The following is a 19,385-nucleotide window of genomic DNA, read 5'->3' as shown; positions in this document are numbered from 1 at the left end:
CAATACGGGGACTGAGAGATGGACTCAACGAGTCGGCACCTGACTCGACGAGTCGATTCGTATATATAAAGATAACTCCTCAGAACGATGGGAGAGAATTCTGGAACGATTCAGAAGAGTTCAACTACGATTAAGAAGTCAGAAAAACCCTAGAAGACGAAGTTATAAGTTAGAATTCAATTCTGAAGGAAGAATTGAGGCAAATTTCATCACTCTACTTAATCTTTTGTTTTGTCATTATGTTTAAACAATTAGACTCTGTTTGTTTGCTGTTATTTACTTCAATTATGAGCTAAAACCTTTAGACTTCTATTTGGGGATACAAAATTGATACTATGGTTTGATTATTGGTAGGATTAATTCTAAGTTGGTGATTTTTGTTATTTTACCTTGCTAAAGAACCTTGTGTGTGAATAATAATTAATTTTCTGTTAATAGGAAGATAATTGGTTAGCATGAACATCTATTGATTATCAACCTCATATGCTATGTGACCACTTTATCATATGTCTAGGATTAATGAACATGAAACTAGAGTTAATAAGAAAATTGAGTAAATTCATGTGCAAGCTTGTGTGATGACCATCAACAAGAAGTTAATTAAAAGATTAAATTAGTTAACTATTGCAAGTCTAAATTAACCCGAATAATTAATCTAGTGAATTTAATTAAATTAGACAACTGGCCACTGTTTAAGTTAGTTTATTTGCTAAGGATTAGTGTAGTGAATGCGAATCTAGTCACTTGAATCGGTAACCAACAAAAGAATTAATCCATTGCACCATTACCTTGAAATCAACCATAGGATCAATTGAGTTGAACTAAAAGAAGTTCCTTCCCATTATTGAATCTAGTTAATTCTTTGTTTTTCTAAGTTTTAGATTAGGCAATAGTTAGTAAGTTTTCTAGTCTTGTAAAACTAGAGAAAAACCCTATTTATTAATTAATTTAGATAGAATTAGTTTTTAGTTTTAATTTGTCGTTCCCTATGTTCGATACCCTACTTATTTAACTATACCACAATTGATAGGTTCACTGCCTTTGTGTGTTATTTTATAATTGAAAGTAGGTTTAAAACTAAGTGAGTTTGCACACATCAAGTTTTTGGCGTTGTTGCCGGGCAACGGTTCTAAAATTAACATTAAATTCTAATTTAATCGATCCTTTGTGTGGGATTTATCTTACACAAAGTTAATTAAAAGGTAATTCAGTAAGTAGAATAAGTTTTAATAAAAATCCGTTTTTAAAGTTACTAGAAAATTTTTTGTTCTGTTTTTGCCTTGAACTCGCCGAGTGCACTCGTGCCGACTCGTCAAGTACATCGCTGTTTACAACTTTAATTTTTTATTTTATTTTTATTTTTTTTACGCGTTTTCTGTTTTGTTTACAGTTGTTTCATGACCCGAGGATCCGATACACCTCTGGTCCCTCCCCTTGAAGACCCAGAATCCGCACTAAGGAGGAGCAAAGGCAAAAACGTTGGAGAAACCGCTTCTTCAAAGAACTCACCACTCAAAAACCTCAAATCCGTTTTCAGCAAGAATGGGAGCAGCAAATTAGGAGCATCCAGTGCATCTTTGACAACCAGAGACCCAATTCAAGAAGACACCGAGTACGAGACCGAGGAAGAAGAAGAACCCACATACGAGCACGAATCCGAGTTTGAAGACGATTTAGCTATCACTATGGCTAATATCGATGAAGTCCCCATGGGAGAATGGAAGAAGAGGATGCGCGATGACACCGGCCCGGGACTTGTGCAGCCCGCAATTCCCGTAACCGCTACTTTCGAACTAAAAGGCCATATTCTCGCTCTACTCAAGGAGATTCCTTTTTATGGGAAGGATCACGAAGATGCCTACAAGCACTTGGATGAAGTGAATGATGTGGCTGACTACTTCAATGTACCGAATGTTCCACGCGAGACTCAACTTCTTCGCATGCTCCCAGTCACGTTCAAAGGTGCTTCAAAGGATTGGCTAAAGTCACTTCCTCCTGGATCGGTCACCACATGGGCCAAGATGAAATAAAAGTTCATAGACCACTTTTGCCCGCCCTCCAAAATAGCCAAGCTAAAGAAAGCCATTGCCAACTTTGAGCAACAACCCGGAGAATCTCTTTATGAAGCTTGGGAAAGATACAGGAGCTTGCTTAGAAATTGTCCACACCATGACCTCAATAGCCAACAAGAGGTCTCCATTTTCTACGACGGAGTCAATGTCACCACAAGGCAACTGCTCGATTCTCAAGGCCCGCTCACGAAGAAGGCGCCCCCGGTGATCAAGGAGTTAATTGAAGAATTCTCTAAGCACTCTATAGAATACCACAATACAAGAAATGAAGTAAGTCGGGGGGTAGTGAACTCGGAAAATGATAGCATGGCGGTAGTGATAGCTAAGCTCGATAGTCTAGATAGAAGAATGAAAAAAATGGATCAAACAATCCATGCTATTCGGTTTGGATGTGAAAATTGTAGAAGGCCCCATCTCACAAAGGATTGTGATTTGGATGAGAATGGAAACAAGAAGGCTCAAGTATTCTATTCAAGTGGCGATCGATATGACGAGAATTGGCGGAAACCGAAGAATGAATGGCTCCCATAAGAAGAATACAATAAGGCTAAGGAGGAGAAATACAAGCAGAAAGAGAAGGGATTTTATCAAAAGGAAGAACCGGTGCTGGAAAAGAAAGCCGATTTAGAAGAATTGTTCACTAGATTCATAGCCGCGTCCGAAAAGAGACACAATGATCACGATGCTGCAATACACGAGACCAGAAATATGCTAAGGAATCAGCAGGCATCCATTCTCAACATTGAGAAACAGCTGGGACAGCTTGCACAGCAAGTGAATGAAAGAAGACCGGGTCAACTTCCAAGTAATACCGAAACCAATCCGAGAATGGAGAATGTGAATATGGTGACTTCTAGCAATGAAGAAATTTTCACACATGCACAGAGGATCTCCAAGAGGAAGACAGAAAAGGCAGAAGAGTCGGCTCCAGCTAAACCCGACCAGACTCACCGAGTCCCTCTAATGGACTCGACGAGTCCATGCGTAAATGACAAAACTGTCATTCCCTTAAGGCCATATAATCCCCCTTTTCCATTCCCAATCAAAACCATGCCTGTTGAAAAAGTTGAAGCTTATAGAGCCTTTATAAAGCATGTTAAAGCCCTACAAGTCAATGTGCCATTTGTAGAAACAATGCTCAAAACACCCAAGTACTTCAACTTACTAAAAGGTCTCTTTGCTGCTAGGAAAGACTTGGCTGAAGTCGCGGAGATAATATTGAGTGAGCTACCCGAAAAGAAGGGCGATCCGGGGAGTATCATAATTCCGTGCCAATTTGGAAACGCATTTGTCACTCAAGCGCTGACCGACTCGGGTGCTAGCATCAATCTGATGCCTTTCTCTTTCTTTAAGAAGCTGAATTTACCGGAGCCAAGGTCGGTAAACATGAAGATCCATTTGGCAGAGAAAACAACAATTCATCCATGAGGCGTTTGTGAGGATCTTCTTATTAAAGTCGACAAGTTCATATTTCCAGTAGACTTTGTGGTGCTTGACATGGAAGAAGACCCCAAAATTCCGATTATTTTGGGGAGGTCATTTTTAAATACCGCATGTGCTTTAATCGATGTATGTGAGTCTACACTAACGTTAAGGGTAGGTGACGAGTCCGCAATATTTAGAGTTGTACCAGAAGCCAAGCAGGAAGAAGAAGGGAAAGAAGAGATCTCATTTATCGGTCTAGATGATGAGATACTACAAAAGGAACTTGCACTTTTGCAAGAAGAAGATCCAAGCAAGTATTTGCTACCTTCTGGAAAGGATGGAGATGTTAACAAGGACTTGGAGGAGATAGAAAAGCTACTGGAAGGAGCCGACTCAGAAAACACAGTGGAAATGGTGAAGTACGATCCGACTTGCCGAGTCACTCTCCTGGACTCGACGAGTCCAGTCGAAATTGCCAACAACTTGGAGGACTTAGATCAGCTTGTTGCTAGTTCTCTGCATAAGCTGGACTTGGATATTTTTCATCATTCTTTAGAAGAACAAACAGCAGAAGGAGAATAAGACACAGAAGTTCAACATGTCCATATAGCATATCTTGATGCAATTCCGCTTGAAGATGAAGTAAGCACATAAAAAGAGGAGAAGGCAAATGATAGGAGAGTTGATGCTAGTCAACCTTTCATTACCAAACCTAGAGCACAAACTTTCACAAGCTTGGAAGTAATTAAGTTTAAGGAAAAGGAGGTGCAAGAGAAGGTGAAAAAGAGTGGGGTGAAGAAGAAAAAGAGGAGAAGGGAAGCCCAAGCAGCTGAGGATGAAGCTGCAAAGAAGAAAAGGGAGGAATTAAAACTGGCTTACAAAAAGAAGATTCACACATACAAGACAAAGTACAAACCACAAAAGATTAGGTGTGCATTCCCGATGCTGGAAGATGACGAGACGTAGATGGGAAGGAGTCCAGCTAACGACTCCTTAAAAAGAAGCGCTTGGCGGGAGGCAACCCGTTATTTAGAGTTTGCTTTCTTTTATCTTTACGTTTTTTTTTAGTTTTTTTTAGAAATCTAATCTTCCAATTCGTTGGACATGTTTGCTTGAGAGTGTGTATGGACTAAGTGTGGGGTGGAGTAAATTTTCTTTTCTAAATAAATGGAAAAAATTTATAATTTTTAAATTGTTTGCAATAGACTCGCCGAGTCTGACCATAACTCGACGAGTCCATTCAGATTTCAGAAGAATGATAAAATCGCGACCAGACTTGCCGAGTCTGACCCTGACTCGATGAGTCGGTCTTATTTACAGAAAAAAAAAATAATTTTTACAACCGGTAAATAGGGTTTTAACCCTAATGAAATCAGTTTTTTCACAACTCACTCGCCGTGCGCCTCCCTCCCAACCTTTTCTCTCAAGCATTCATCATCTTCTTCAATTGTTCTTCAAGTTTTTCAATTTCCATCTCAAAAGGTAACTGATTTCCTCCATTATTCTGTTAGAGCAATGATTTTAAGATGATCTATGGTAGTAATTTCATATAATACCCGATTTTTAGTTATATTGAATTTCTAGGGTTTTTGATTTTACATCAATTATTTTGTTTTGGATGATTACTATTGCTCTAATACCTTATAGACATGCCCCTGGACAAAACCCTTAAGTTAATTTTGAGTTTTCATGGCCGGATTTTGACCGACTCGCCGACTGACTCGCGTAGTTCTTGCGACTTGCCGAGTCGTTCATGGACTCGACGAGTCGAGTCGGGGACCCAAGAGTGATCTGTTTTGATAATTTTTTGTGTTTTCTGGGTTTTGTGTTCTTTGTGTTGCACGAAAATGTTTCACAGGGGGCAAGGTTCCAGTGGACGCCAAGGAGATTTTCCTTGGTTAAATTTCCCTCAAATCGAATCCGCTTTAACCATGACGAGGTGGAAGAAGAAATTAGCCGAAGTCAGAAAGAAAGAAATTTATGTGCCTAACAGAATTGATTGGGGTTGGTTGCAAAGTGTGCGTTATGAAGAGGGGTTGGCTCCTTATCTTTTAAAGGAGTTTACTTACGAGGGAGAGACGATGGTTTGCGATGGGTGGAGCCGGATCTTTCGTATTCAAGAGTCGGTGTACCGGGAGCTTTGCCTGGAATTTTTCTCCACGGTATCTTTTCGTGGGGGAGATGACTGCTATCACCCGACGAGTGTCACTTTCTGTCTTGGGGGCGAGTTTCATCAGTACTCCATGGTTAATCTGGCTTGTCGGATGGGTATTTATGACCGGTCATTGGTCTCGACCACCATTTTCCGTGCATTTATGGAACGCTCTCACAAAGTGTTCCCCGATGGAGTGACGAGCACGGGTTGGTGGAATACGATTGCCAACAAAGTGTACATTCCAAAGTCAGCCCAGGAGGGAAGCATTCGGTCGCCTACACACCGCCTTATTCATCGCCTTATTTCCACCACCATTAACCATAGAAAGGATGATGACAAGGCCTCTAACCTTGATGTCTTTTACTTATGGAGCATTATCACACCTGACACTTTCTGCAATATTCCTTGGTATTTAGCTTCATATTTGGCGGAGGGTGCGGTCAAAGACCGCAAGACATCGAAGATTAATGGTGGAATGTTTGTTACACGGCTCGCCAATTCGTTTGGGTTGATGACCCGTGGCACGTGGAATTTGATGACTATGATTCCTACCCCTCCATTCAATCCCATTCTTTTTAAGAGGGCTAGTATCATTGAGGACTATGGTGGAGGTCATTATGCTATCCCGCATGATGATCCTATTCTTGGTCCCGAGGCGCCGAGAAGGAGGGTCCGATCGAGGCGTGAGCGTGATGTAGAGGAGGAACCGCCGGTGATTCTGGTAGACAGTGATGAAGTACCAATGGCTTGGTACAATGTTGAGATGAGGCGGTTACAAGATCAAATGGCGCGGGGTATAAACTTTAGCAATCAATCCCACATTCGACTTTTTGACCACTTCAACATTCCGCATATCGATGGTGGTAACTTCCCGTATATTCCGTCGTGGGATGAAGTGATCAATGCAAGAAGGAGTGGCGCGAGTGGAAGTGGAGCGGCGCAGGAACGTGACGATGAGGATGAGGATTAGTTCTTTGTGTTTTTATTAAACAATCTTTATTTTTATTTTTATTTTAGTTTTTGTTCTTATTTGGTGTGTTTTGGAATTTGTTAAGACTTTTACTGTTATGCTTAATGTTTGATTGCCTTGATGATTTTCAGAATTGGATTAGGAGTGCTTGCATAGAAGGGTTTAGAGTCGTAGAGTTAAGAGAGTTATAAAAAGTGAAAGAGAGAGTCAAGAAAGGGAAGCGTTAAAGTCAAAGTGTCGAGTCCGGTCCTAAGGGACATGAGCGAGTGAGTCTAGAAGTGAGGAGAAATTTTGAAGATTTATTAGAGGCTGGAACCAATGCAGAATATCATTTTTTTCGTCAAGCGGTCTACTCGTCGAGTGCACTAAACTGACTCGACGAGTTGCCTTGTATTCTCACATATTCGAATCGGTCCACGCTTATACTCGACAAGTCGTTCATTTTTATACTAAAAGGACTGTTGATTTGATGCTGCTAAGTGTGCTACTTGACCACTTATTCTTCCATATCGATTCTTGAAGATCTTGCACTGTTTTCCTTGCATATTTGGAGCTGCCACATGAGATTTTGACACCCAAGTCATGGATGAGCTGTTCCCATGGCTGAAGTCAGTTGAAGATGGAGCTGAAGAGAAAAGTATCAACCTATCGACTACTACCCCAAGGGAGTTTGTTCCAATTCTCTCTATATTTGCATTTTTATTTTTGCATAATATGCAAAGAGGGCATTGCATAAAATAAGTGTGGGGTAGGGGGTTGGTCACATATTAGAAAATTTAGAATCTTAATTTAGGCTAATTTTAAATTTTTTTAGGACTTAATTTAGAAAATTTTGGTAAAAGCAAATTAGGATTCCATGTTAGAATTGTGTTGATGATTGCATGAAAACCCAAATGTTTAGTTGAGCCTATACACGTCCTAGTGCATTTGTGGCTTCCTTATTCCAGTGAAATCATGGGACAAAAACACGACCCTACTCAGCCTGAGGGATGCAATATGTTTAGCAGCCTAAACATGAAATGTATCCAGGAAAATTATTATCGTTAGCCAATAAAGGTTGAAGTTGAGCGCCCCTGCTTAAGCATGTAGGGATTTGAGTGAAAAAAGAGAGGTACATGTAAAAAAACAAGAGAGAATTGCAAGAAAAGTTGAAGAATTTTGGAGCAAATAAAGTGAAGATCAAAAGATCAAAATTCCAAGAAATTCAAAAAGTTGAAGATACCAAAAATCAAACAATAAAGGTGGTGAATTCAAAGAGATCAAAGAGAAATTAGCAAAGAAGTGAAGAATTCCAAAAAGAGATCCATAGTGGTATCGAAAAGTTGTAATTCTAGATTATGTATGTTTGGGTTGCTCAACTAAAAATACCTTGAGGGTAAGAGGTTTTCTACGGATGGATTCGGAGGGTTGCATAAAATGAACATAGTTCGGGGTGAGTGGGCGAATGTTTATGAGGATTGTGAGTATTTGGAGTATGGGGGGGGTACTTAGGACAATTTTAGACACAAATGCATGCATTGCAGTCTTGGCATAATGGCTGGTTTAGATTGGAATTGTCATATGTGATTCTAATATGTTTAAAATTCAGTTTTGCTTAGGGGCAAGCAAAAGTCAAGTGTGGGGTATTTTGATATGTGCATATTTAGTTCATATTAAGTATAGATTTTTATTCATTTATTAGCTAAATTATTGCATTTTATGGACAAAAGGTACTTAAAAGTGGTTGAATTATATTTTCAGTCCAAAAATGAAGCTCGGAAGCAAAAGGAAGCAGGAGAAGCGGTTGAGAGCTCGAGAATGGAACAAAGAAAAAAAACACTAAAAATAACACCTACTCGGCGAGTAGGGTCGACAACTCGGTGAGTCCAAGCGAAGATTCGAGAAGATAAAGACTCGGGATCCCAGAGACTTATCACAATACGGGGACTGAGATATGGACTCGACGAGTCGGCACCTGACTCGACGAGTCGATTCGTATATATAAAGATAACTCGTCAGAACGATGGGAGAGAATTCTGGAACGATTCAGAAGAGTTCAGCTACGATTAAGAAGTCAGAAAAACCCTAGAAGACGAAGTTATAAGTTAGAATTCAATTCCAAAGGAAGAATTGAGGCAAATTTCATCACTCTACTTAATCTTTTGTTTTGTCATTATGGTTAAACAATTAGACTCTGTTTGTTTGCTGTTATTTACTTCAATTATGAGCTAAAACCTTTAGACTTCTGTTTGGGGATACAAAATTGATACTATGGTTTGATTATTGGTAGGATTAATTCTAAGTTGGTGATTTTTGTTATTTTACCTTGCTAAAGAACCTTGTGTGTGAATAATAATTAATTTTCTGTTAATAGGAAGATAATTGATTAGCATGAACATCTATTGATTATCAACCTCATATGCTATGTGACCACTTTATCATATGTCTAGGATTAATGAATATGAAACTAGAGTTAATAAGAATATTGAGTAAATTCATGTGCAAGCTTGTGTGATGACCATCAACAAGAAGTTAATTAAAAGATTAAATTAGTTAACTATTGCAAGTCTAAATTCACCCGAATAATTAATCTAGTGAATTTAATTAAATTAGACAACTGGCCACTGTTTAAGTTAGTTTATTTGCTAAGGATTAGTGTAGTGAATGTGAATCTAGTCACTTGAATCGGTAACCAACAAAAGAATTAATCCATTGCACCATAACCTTGAAATCAACCATAGGATCAATTGAGTTGAACTAAACAAAAGTTCCTTCCCATTATTGAATCTAGTTAATTCTTTGTTTTTCTAAGTTTTAGATTACGCAATAGTTACTAAGTTTTCTAGTCTTGTAAAACTAGAGAAAAACCCTATTTATTAATTAATTTAGATAGAATTAGTTTTTAGTTTTAATTTGATGTTCCCTATGTTCGATACCCTACTTATTTAACTATACCACAATTGATAGGTTGACATCCTTTGTGTGTTATTTTATAATTGAAAGTAGGTTTAAAACTAAGTGAGTTTGCACACATCAGATATATATATATATATATATATATATATATATATATATATATATATATATATATATTTCTTGACCATTGTGGATGATTTCACTAGAGCTACTTGGGTCTATTTGTTAAGGTCTAAGGATGAAGATTATGATTGTATTGTTGTTCTCTTTAACATCTGTTTTAATCAGTTTGAAGTTAAAATTAAAACGGTTAGGTCCGATAATGGAACTAAGTTTTTAAATCATAGCAAGAAACATCTATTTGAGTCAAAAGGATATTTAAATCAAACTTCATGTGTTCATACTCCACAATTAAATGACGGTGTGGAGAGAAAACACATGCAATATTTTAAACGTTGCAAGGTCTTTAATCTTTCAATCTGGGTTGCCTCTTAAATACTGGGGAAAAGCTATTTTAACTTCTTTTTTCTTGATTAATAGAACACGTACATATGTTTTAAAGGGTTCTTCTTCTTATGAGCTTGTTTATAAAACTTGTCCTAGTTTTTATAAACTTGGGGTGTTTGGTTGTTTATGGTTTGGTACTAGATTAAATTCTGATAAATTTTCCTGAAAGGGATGATAAATGTATATTTCTTGTTTACTCTTTTGATAAAAACGGCTAAAAAGTTATTAGCCTTGATTCAAGTCTTATTTTTGTTTCCATGGATGTAAAGTTCTATGAATCTATATTTCCTTTCAAATTAAAGTCTTCACCCTTAACTGATAAATTCAATGTCCCTTTGTGTTCTAATGATCCTTTTCCTATGATGAGTTATTGCATTTTAGTTCCCTTCTTGATAACACCAGTTTAAATAACTTGGGAGGTGTCCATCAGTTGGATGGTGCTAGTGTAGACCACAACCTGGATGAGACTAGTCCCTTTGATGTTAACAAACAGACTGGTGAGGCACATGTGCCTCCTTCTGGTGAGACGTTTCCAAGTTCTTCTACTTTGACTGAGCAAAGCGGTCCAATTAATTCTAATCCTTCTGAGGAATAGTCTACTAGGGTGATGTCGAATTATTACTACACCTAATTTTACCTACTATCTAACTAGCTACTCGACTAAAGGCAGTGTACCTTTTCGCAAATAGTATATCACAAACAGTCAGGTATCGATCTTAGTGAATGGATTAAGCTAACTAATTTATCTACTAAAAATTAACCTAAAAAAAGAAAAAGTCAATTGGTTTTTATCTGATTTTACAAGTTCAGATAAACTTACTTTCCTAATTTTTAAATTTAATCAATGACTAAAAAGACTCATGTTTAGTTTGAATCATTTTCTCCTCAATGGTTAGCTACTAATTATGGATAATTCACGTTGATTACCAATTATTATGTTATTATCAATTTAAGTCCAAATTTGCTAATATTTATCTAATTCATGTAGAATTATGCATGGTCACACATAATTTAACACAAAATCAATTATGAAGTAAGAATGTTACCATGTAAGATTGATTAAACAAACATAATTATAATCACAATATATATGTTCTCCAGCATAGCCAAATTTAATAACTTTAATTACTAATCTAGGATTGGTTCAATCCTAGCTCTAGTAATCTAATGGGCACTAAATTACTAGGATTCAATTTCATGCAATTTAATATTTACTAAGCTACACAGAACACGAATTTCAAGCAATTTAAGTATCAAATATTAGCATGCTAGGTATTAACAATCAAACACAAGCAATTAGCCAACTAGCAAAATCCATAACTAAATAACTAAACCATGAGTTGAAGTTTCATCTAACTAAATAGGAGTAGCTAGATTCAGCTACTCATGGCTGAAAGCAGACTCTCAAACTTGATAAATAAGAACATAGTCAATTGTACCAAATTAAAAGATTAAGTTGTGATCTTCAACTCCTTCATCTTCATCGGATGCTTAATGCTTGATTTCTCTTCCTTTTTTCTTCTCTACAATCGTATTCTAACCTTCTTAGTCTCTTGCCTAGCCTCCTCAAATCGCAAGCACCAAGGATATATATAATATTCGTGATTTTTGGACTCCACGTCGTGAATTTGGAGGAATCCTAATCGAGCAAGGACTTTAACTTCCCGTGTACTCATTTTCTAGAATCACCATCTCCACGTCGTGTAAGTGAAGTCCACAATGTAGATTTAGCTTTTCTCTGGGATTTTCTTTTTCTTACTTCTTTAATCCTCCAAAGTTCTGCCACTTGTCACTTTTGGTTCTTATTTTTCAAGATTGCTCCTTTTGGCTGCAAAACAGAATTCAATCTTATAAGTACAAGTTATTTTGCAAAGAACCAAACTATTAATCAAAATGTATTAAAATATTGCCTAAAATGTGTATAAATATGGCAATATCATAGGGTCACTAGGTCTGCTTGTGATGTACACATGCCAGTTAGGTTTAGTGACTATGTTATGAAGGGAGGGCATAAGTATGGGATTGAACGATCTGTTAACTATTTTCTTCTTAATAATGAAAATTTTAATAAAACAATTGAACCTATAACTTATAGTGAAGCTGCTCAGATCCAAATTGTGTAAAGGCAATGAATGAAAAAATATAGGCCCTTTATAGGAATAACACTTGGGAAATCACTTATCTTCCTAAAGGAGGAAAGACTATAGGTTGTCGTTGGATTTAAAAAATCAAATATAAGTCTATTGGGGAAATAGAAAGGTATAAAGCTAGATTAGTTGCAAAAGGATATAGTCAAAGGGAAGGAATAAATTATGAGCAGACTTCTTCTCTTGTGGCTAGGATTCTCACTGTTAGAATTGTTTTATCCTTAGCTATTCATTATTCTTGGTCTTTATATCAACTTGACATAAAAAATGCCTTTTTATATGGTGATTTGTCTGAAAGTATTTATGTGCATCTTCCTGAAGGATATCATTCTAAGGATGATGTTAGAGTTTGTAAGCTAATAAAGTCCCTTTATGGGCTTAAACAAGCTCCTAGGAAGTGGAACGAAAAATTGTGTCATTCCCTTTCAACTTTTGGGTTTTAGCAAAGAATTAATGATTATTCATTATTTGTCATAATTTTTTAGAATATTATTGCTGTTTTGCAAGTTCATGTTGATGACATCATTATCACTGGCCATTGTAATGTGGAATTAGAAAATGTTAAGAATTTTTTGAAATCACAGTTTTTAATTAAAGATTTAATCAAAGGAAGTATTGTTTGGAGTTGTTGCATGAATTTGGAATGCTTTCTTGTAAACCTATTAAAACTCCCCTTGAAGTTAATTTAGTTATTAAGAGATAATGTGATTTAGACGATTTTGATGATGTGGTGAATATAACTGAGTTTCAGAAATTGATAGGAAAATTGATATATTTAAATATGACTCGTCCAGATATTTCATGTGTTGTAATAACTTTTAGTCAATATATGAATAAACCATACAAGTCACATTTGAATGTTACCTTTAGACTTTTCCAGGTAAGGGTGTTCAGATAACAAGGAATAACTATATTGATCTTATTGGTTTTGTGGATGCTGATTGGGCTAAGTGCCTCTTCAGTCGAAGATTTGTAACTAGATGTCTTCTTTATTTTGGTGGTTCTCTTATATCTTGGAAAAGCAAGAAACAAAGTACCGTTTCTCATTCTTCCATTGAATTAGAATATAGATCATTAAGATATGTGACTTGTGAATTGATCTGGATTTTAAAGTTGTTATTTGATTTAGGTGTAAAAATTTTACTCATATGAATGTTTTTTGTGATAATGAGTATGCTATTAAGTGGGCCTTGAATCCTATTTTTCATGAAAAAAAACAAACATTTGGAAGTTGATCTTCATTTTGTTTGGGAAAAAATTAAAATGGAGTTTTGAAAGTAGATAAAATTGAGTCCTAAAAGCAAAATGTTGACTTTTGACTAAAACACTTGGAAGTGTTCAACATAAGTACATATCTGGTCGTCTTGGTTTAGTTAACGTTTTTAAAAAAATAAATGTTTTTTTTGTCATAATTAATGTTCATTTTGTGGGGGTGTTGAAATATATCACTCTTTTATATTTAAACTTAATATTAATTTATTGTTTTTGGTAAGTTTTGTATATTATGTTATTGTTCTGCGTATATTGTGAAATTTATGCAGGTTATGTCAGGTTTGTGTGCGGGTCTTCGGGGTCTCCATGGAGCTCATGATGGTTTGTGTACCCCGGTGATATTTAAAGTGTTATTGGGAGTTCATTTGATAGAATCCTCTCGTCTTTATGAGAAAAACTCTCTTATAATATGGTTTGTTGATATTAGGGTTCATTCATAGATTAGGGTTTGATCTTCAGTTAGGATCAATCTTTTTTCTCTTATTAGTTCATACGCGTGTGAGGGTTTTGTGTAGTGACATCTTCCTTTGTAAGTTGATGTATAATCGAACCGTTTTATAGTGAATAAACTGTTCAAATTGGAAATCTCTTGTGTTTCTACTTTTTCTACATTGTTTTTGTTTTTCCAAAAAAAATCGACCTAAAACTAGAAAAAAAATTAGTTCAAAATTTTATAATTAATAAGCTAAGGCATGGCTTGTTTAGCTTGCTTGACATAAAGCGGAGTTCGATCCTTGGGTTGAGCATTGTTTTCTTTAGTCCTGTTTTGTAAAAGAAGTTGAACGTTAGTCTATTGGATCATTCAGAAGAAGTTGAGCTTGAGCTTTTATAAGTTTATACTACCCAAGCTCAAACTTGGTTATTGTAATATCTTTTTTAATTAATAAAAATATTAGATGTGTCGTCCTCCTTTACTAAAACAAAATTAGGGTAAACAACGCAGAATCCAATAACTTTTCATTTTTTTGCGATTTGGACACCACGTTTTTTCTATTACAGTTAAGTCATAATGTTTTCAATTTGTTTCAATTCTGACCAGTAGACCGGTTTGCTTCATGTCATCTAGTTGCCACTGTTGATGTGAAATACTGACGTGGCATGTGACGTGTCAAAAGCGAAAAAAGTGGTGCAAAAGACACTATGCTTTCATTTTTTTTACTATTTTGACATTAAGTTTTCATTCTTTTCCAATTTTGCCAATAAGTTTTCAAGCTTCTTCAGTTTGCAAGATAAATGAAATAAACATATGCAAATACATAAACAAAAAGAAACGATGGTTCATAAAAAAAATATCCTTCCTAATACATTTTCAAAGAACAAAGTTTATCATAAAAGCAATGTAGGTATTGAAAACAAGATGACCTAAATCCCAAAGTACAACTTAGTCACAATTTTGTTCATGTCACACGCTCAATTGAAATCATAAATTGGTTATCATTGAGTCTCATTGGTTGTTACATAGAGATTAAAAGTAGGTTTCCATGACCAGAACCTCTTGGTAAATTACATAGCTATTTCATGATCTTGTTCCAGTCGTGCAAAATTTTGAATTTTTTTCATCAAATAAGATTAAAAGGATGAAAAAACAATCATTTAGATCGAGTGTGACTTGCTAAGTTAAAATCTTTAACCTAATGATCTTATGTTATATTATGATTTAATATAAGCAAACTAGCTTAGTAACTCTATGGAGATTGATGTTCTTTTATGGATTTCATATATGTTATTTAGAAGTCTCTAAATTTAATACAATGACCAAACATTGATGGTGCCAATATCAAGTAAAATCTGAAGTGTAAGTACTACCCATGGAGAAATTAAAAGTATGGGTGGGAATCGGTTCGGTTTACGGGTTCTTCGGTTTCCTCGAGTCGGTTTCCTAAGTTTGAAATTTTATTTGGTCCAATTCTAAAACCAAACCTAATTGAATTCAAATTCTATAGACCAAACCGAAAACCAAATTCTAATTCGGTTTGGTTCGGTTTGAAAACCGAGGAAACCAAATATTAACCTACAAAAGTTTTAGTGTTGCAATTTTTCAAACATAAATTACATTGTTTTTAATATAGAAACTTAGAGTTGCAAACATAAATATCTAAAGTTTCATACAAAAGATCCAAAGTTTCATACATCAAAATGATAAAATGATACTAGTACTAGCTAAAATTATTTTTACTTTATAATTAATATTTTTATTTAATATATAAAATATTGATGATCCCAAAAGAAAATGATATTTGCCGAATAGAAATTAGAATCATGAATCACACTATGAAAGATATAATATATTTTTTAATTAATTAATTTATGAAATACAGTTTTTTCAATTCGGTTTGGTTTAAACTTCATGAGATCAAAAGTCGAACCAAAAAACCAAATTCACAATTCAGTTTGGTCTTGGACCAAACCAAAAACCGAATTTTAATATGGTTTGGTCTGAAATCGATTTGGTGTTCGGGCTTTTTCGTTCCAGACCAAATAATTCACACCCCTAATTAAAAGTCATGCAAACTAATGTGTTTGTGTGCATATATATATATATATATATATATATATATATATATATATATATATATATATATATATATATATATGCTTAGGTTATTATATTATAACTAATCATTGTGTGGACGTAGGAATGATTGTGGACCAATCATTTTAATTATTTTAAAAAAGTGATTAATAACTATTATTGAATTACAAATACTTGAAAATTACCATTTAATTTCACTATAAGGGTATTTTAGTCAGTTGAGATGTATTTAAAAAAAGAAAATTCCAATTTTTTTGGGGATAATTATTTCTCTTGATTTAAAAATTCTGATTTTTTTAATTAATTCAATTTTAGTTATAACGTATTTTTTTATTATACCCGATTTCATTCTGTCAGAATAGCATTCTTATATATATATATATATATATATATATATATATATATATATATATATATATATATATATATATATATATTCTATAAGAATGTCAGGATATATATTTCTGATAGAATACATATTGTGATTAAATGAACATTTAAAAAAAACAACATTGTTGAAACATTAGTAGAAAAATAACAAGTCTTATATATTGTAATACAATTACACATATTGTAACAGAATGTTATAAAAATCAAATAAATTCTTAAAAACATACCATGCTTAAATATACAATTCTTGAACAAATGCAATTGATCATCTTCACATGTATTCTTAAAGAATAATCTGAAGCTTCCAGTCTATTTTTGTTTATTTAGGTCTGATCAATTTGCAGGTCTACATGTCAAGAACATCACCCTTCATAATTCTGAATGAATATTGGTCTTCCTCTTTCCAAAGGCTTCCTCGTCCTGATAGAATACTGGTCATCCTCGTGAACCTGTCAATCTTGCAACCAAAACAGCTTTTAAGAATGGAGCAACCCATCAAAATTTATAAAAATACAAAAATAAAAAAAGTTTATGCTCTAGATTATCAAGTAAATTCTCAATTACAGAAGCAATGTTTGATAGAACCTAATCAACTTCGTACAAGGTTGCAAATAGCCACATCCACATGGAGGGTGGGTGGTTGGAGTGATGTCAAATTTAGGTTTCAAATCAAAATGAAAGATACCTAATTCAATACTGTCACGCTTCCAAACATTGCCCTTTTATCGCCAATTTTTCCAAGTTCAGTAAATAATAAAATTCTAACCAATCTATTGATATTCTAATTTGTTGATATTTACCACTAAAAAGAACATATCAGAAAATATAGATAAACACTCACAATGTTCATTAGACCATTAAGATGCTTAATTACAACCTCCTCCTCAACAGGTATTGCCAAATTTCATAATATTAAAACTAACATAAATTAAGCATCTAATCAAATCACATAATTTATTTGATGTCCTTCATGGGAAGACATCAAAATTCTATAGGTTATATACAACCAATATATAAGTTATATATCAACACAACTTATCATACTATGGATATAAACATGTAATTAACTACTTCTGTTTACAATGGAATTAGGAAACACATACACAATACCTCAGTGTGCCCAGGTTGCTTGATACTCTTGTTTCCTTTCCACTTCTAAGGAAATCTCATTACACCGTGTAAATGGTGGGTTATACTAAAAATAATACAAAACACCTATTAATTATTTACACTTGACTTTATTTTTTATTCTTTCAAGATTGCTTATATTTTTTAATTACATGTGCAACCTCCACTAATGCCCCACTTTTTACTTTGTATCGACTATCATTTTTTAGGCTGTTCCTGAGTGCTGATTCCCAGCGTACAACATCTTCATCACTCAAAAATCCTGAATTGAGATTTCTGAATGCCATATTTTTAAATAGATGTAAATTTTCTTTAATCAAAGTAAGATAATTTTGCCTTTCTATTAGAATATAATCAATGAAAGGAATCACTAACCTAAAAAAGCAACAACAACCACAATTCTACCTTGCACCTCTTTGATAGTTACAACATAGTTTTTAGGCAGTGGCAACTTGGAACCATATTTTGAAGGCATCAAAAATGACATTTTCCACTTATCTTCATCTTCCAACTGAATATTACCCGAAAATGGTAAATAAGAAAGATAAGAGAAGATTTTATAAACTATATAAACATGTAAATTGTAATGGAGGTATAAACCTACCTTCTTACCATATATCAACCCTTTTAAAATCACGTCAAGAAATCATGTGGCCAAATAGATTCATGGTGATTTATTTGGTTCCACATCAAGTGTTAGGAGAGAGGCCAAGTCTTCAACGAAAATACCGATTTTTGCTGAGATAGGAGTGGCGTCGGGGCGGTGATAAGTTTATGAAGTCCTTCACCGCCTGGATCATGCCAGGGGAGGGAGAGGATAACATAATGGTGGGCTAGGGTTACTGTGGTGATGAAATGGAAATAGGAGCCAAACGACAGGATAGATAACTAGGGATTTTCAGGTGGAAGAGTGAAGTTATTGAGGAGGAAGATGCAAACTTGAAGAATAGAATCGTACGCCTCACCGGTAAAAGATTTAGGTGTCTTGGCTGCCGACCATGAAGCCTCTGCGATCTGCATCTTCAAGTTTACGATAGGTTTTAGAGAAAGAGTGGTAATGGGTGGTGGAGTTATAAGAACGAATCTAGATAAATAAGGGAAAAAATTAGGTTAAAATCAATATTACTAGCATGATTATAGGGAGTATTATTGGAAGTTATTTATCAAATTACTAAATTACCCTTATTTAATGCATCTATAAGATTACTCTAAAAATGCATCTATGAGGTTACTCTAAAAATAATCCATAATTTGTTATGTAGAGAAACTTACCGAGTATATTAGGCTATTTTTATCATTGGATTCATAATAAACAATAAGGACATTATAATTTGTGTCGATATTCATTCTTTCCTTCGCTCTTTGTTTTGGACCCAACAATTTTTGCATCAATTGCAAGAAATAGCTATGTAATTTACCAAGAGGTCATGGTTACAAAAACCTACTCAATTTCTCTATAATAAACAATAAGGCTTAATGAAAACTAGTTTATGATTTCAATCAAGCGTGTCACAGTGTCACAGGACCAAGATCATAACTAAATTGTACTTTGGCATTTAGGTGATCATGTTTTCAATACCTTACTACTATTATGGTAAATTTCATTGTCTGAAAAAGAATTATGAATGATACTTTTTTATGAACCGTTTGTTTTTTTCTTTGCATATGTTTATTTCATTTATGTTGCAAATTGTAAACGATTGAAAACTTAGTATCAAAATTGAAAAAGATTTAAAACTTAGTGTAAAAATCATAAAAAAAATGAAAACATAATGTCTTTTGCACTACTTTTTTTCGTTTATAACACGCCAGCGTGCCACGCCAACAGTGGTAACCGACCTGAAGCAAATCGGTCAACAGGTCAAAATTGCAACAAATTGAAAACATAGTT

General features: G+C 34.6%; 1 protein-coding gene and 1 non-coding gene across 2 annotated transcripts in view; both read right to left on the bottom strand.

The window, feature by feature from the left end:
* Positions 1-2,069: 2,069 nt before the first annotated feature.
* On the bottom strand, positions 2,070-2,176 carry LOC145077324 (small nucleolar RNA R71). Its single transcript, XR_013693105.1, has one exon. It is a non-coding gene; the product is annotated as a small nucleolar RNA R71 (small nucleolar RNA).
* Positions 2,177-17,477: 15,301 nt separating this feature from the next.
* The window catches only part of LOC145076368 (uncharacterized), a 6,614-nt gene continuing 4,706 nt past the window's right edge, over positions 17,478-19,385 (bottom strand). The window contains exons 3-6 of the mRNA XM_079022265.1: positions 18,434-18,578; positions 17,870-18,005; positions 17,647-17,756; positions 17,478-17,561 (exon numbers count right to left, since the gene is read on the bottom strand). Coding sequence (XP_078878391.1) covers positions 17,478-17,561; positions 17,647-17,756; positions 17,870-18,005; positions 18,434-18,578 — 475 coding nt within the window. The remainder of the gene's footprint in view (positions 17,562-17,646; positions 17,757-17,869; positions 18,006-18,433; positions 18,579-19,385) is intronic.

This window comes from Lactuca serriola, chromosome 9 (assembly GCF_051521515.1).
Source record: "Lactuca serriola cultivar US96UC23 chromosome 9, Lser_US96UC23_V15, whole genome shotgun sequence".
NCBI lineage: Eukaryota > Viridiplantae > Streptophyta > Magnoliopsida > Asterales > Asteraceae > Lactuca > Lactuca serriola.
The sequence above is the reverse complement of the archived record's forward strand: the minus strand, read 5'-3'. Positions and strand labels throughout refer to the sequence as shown.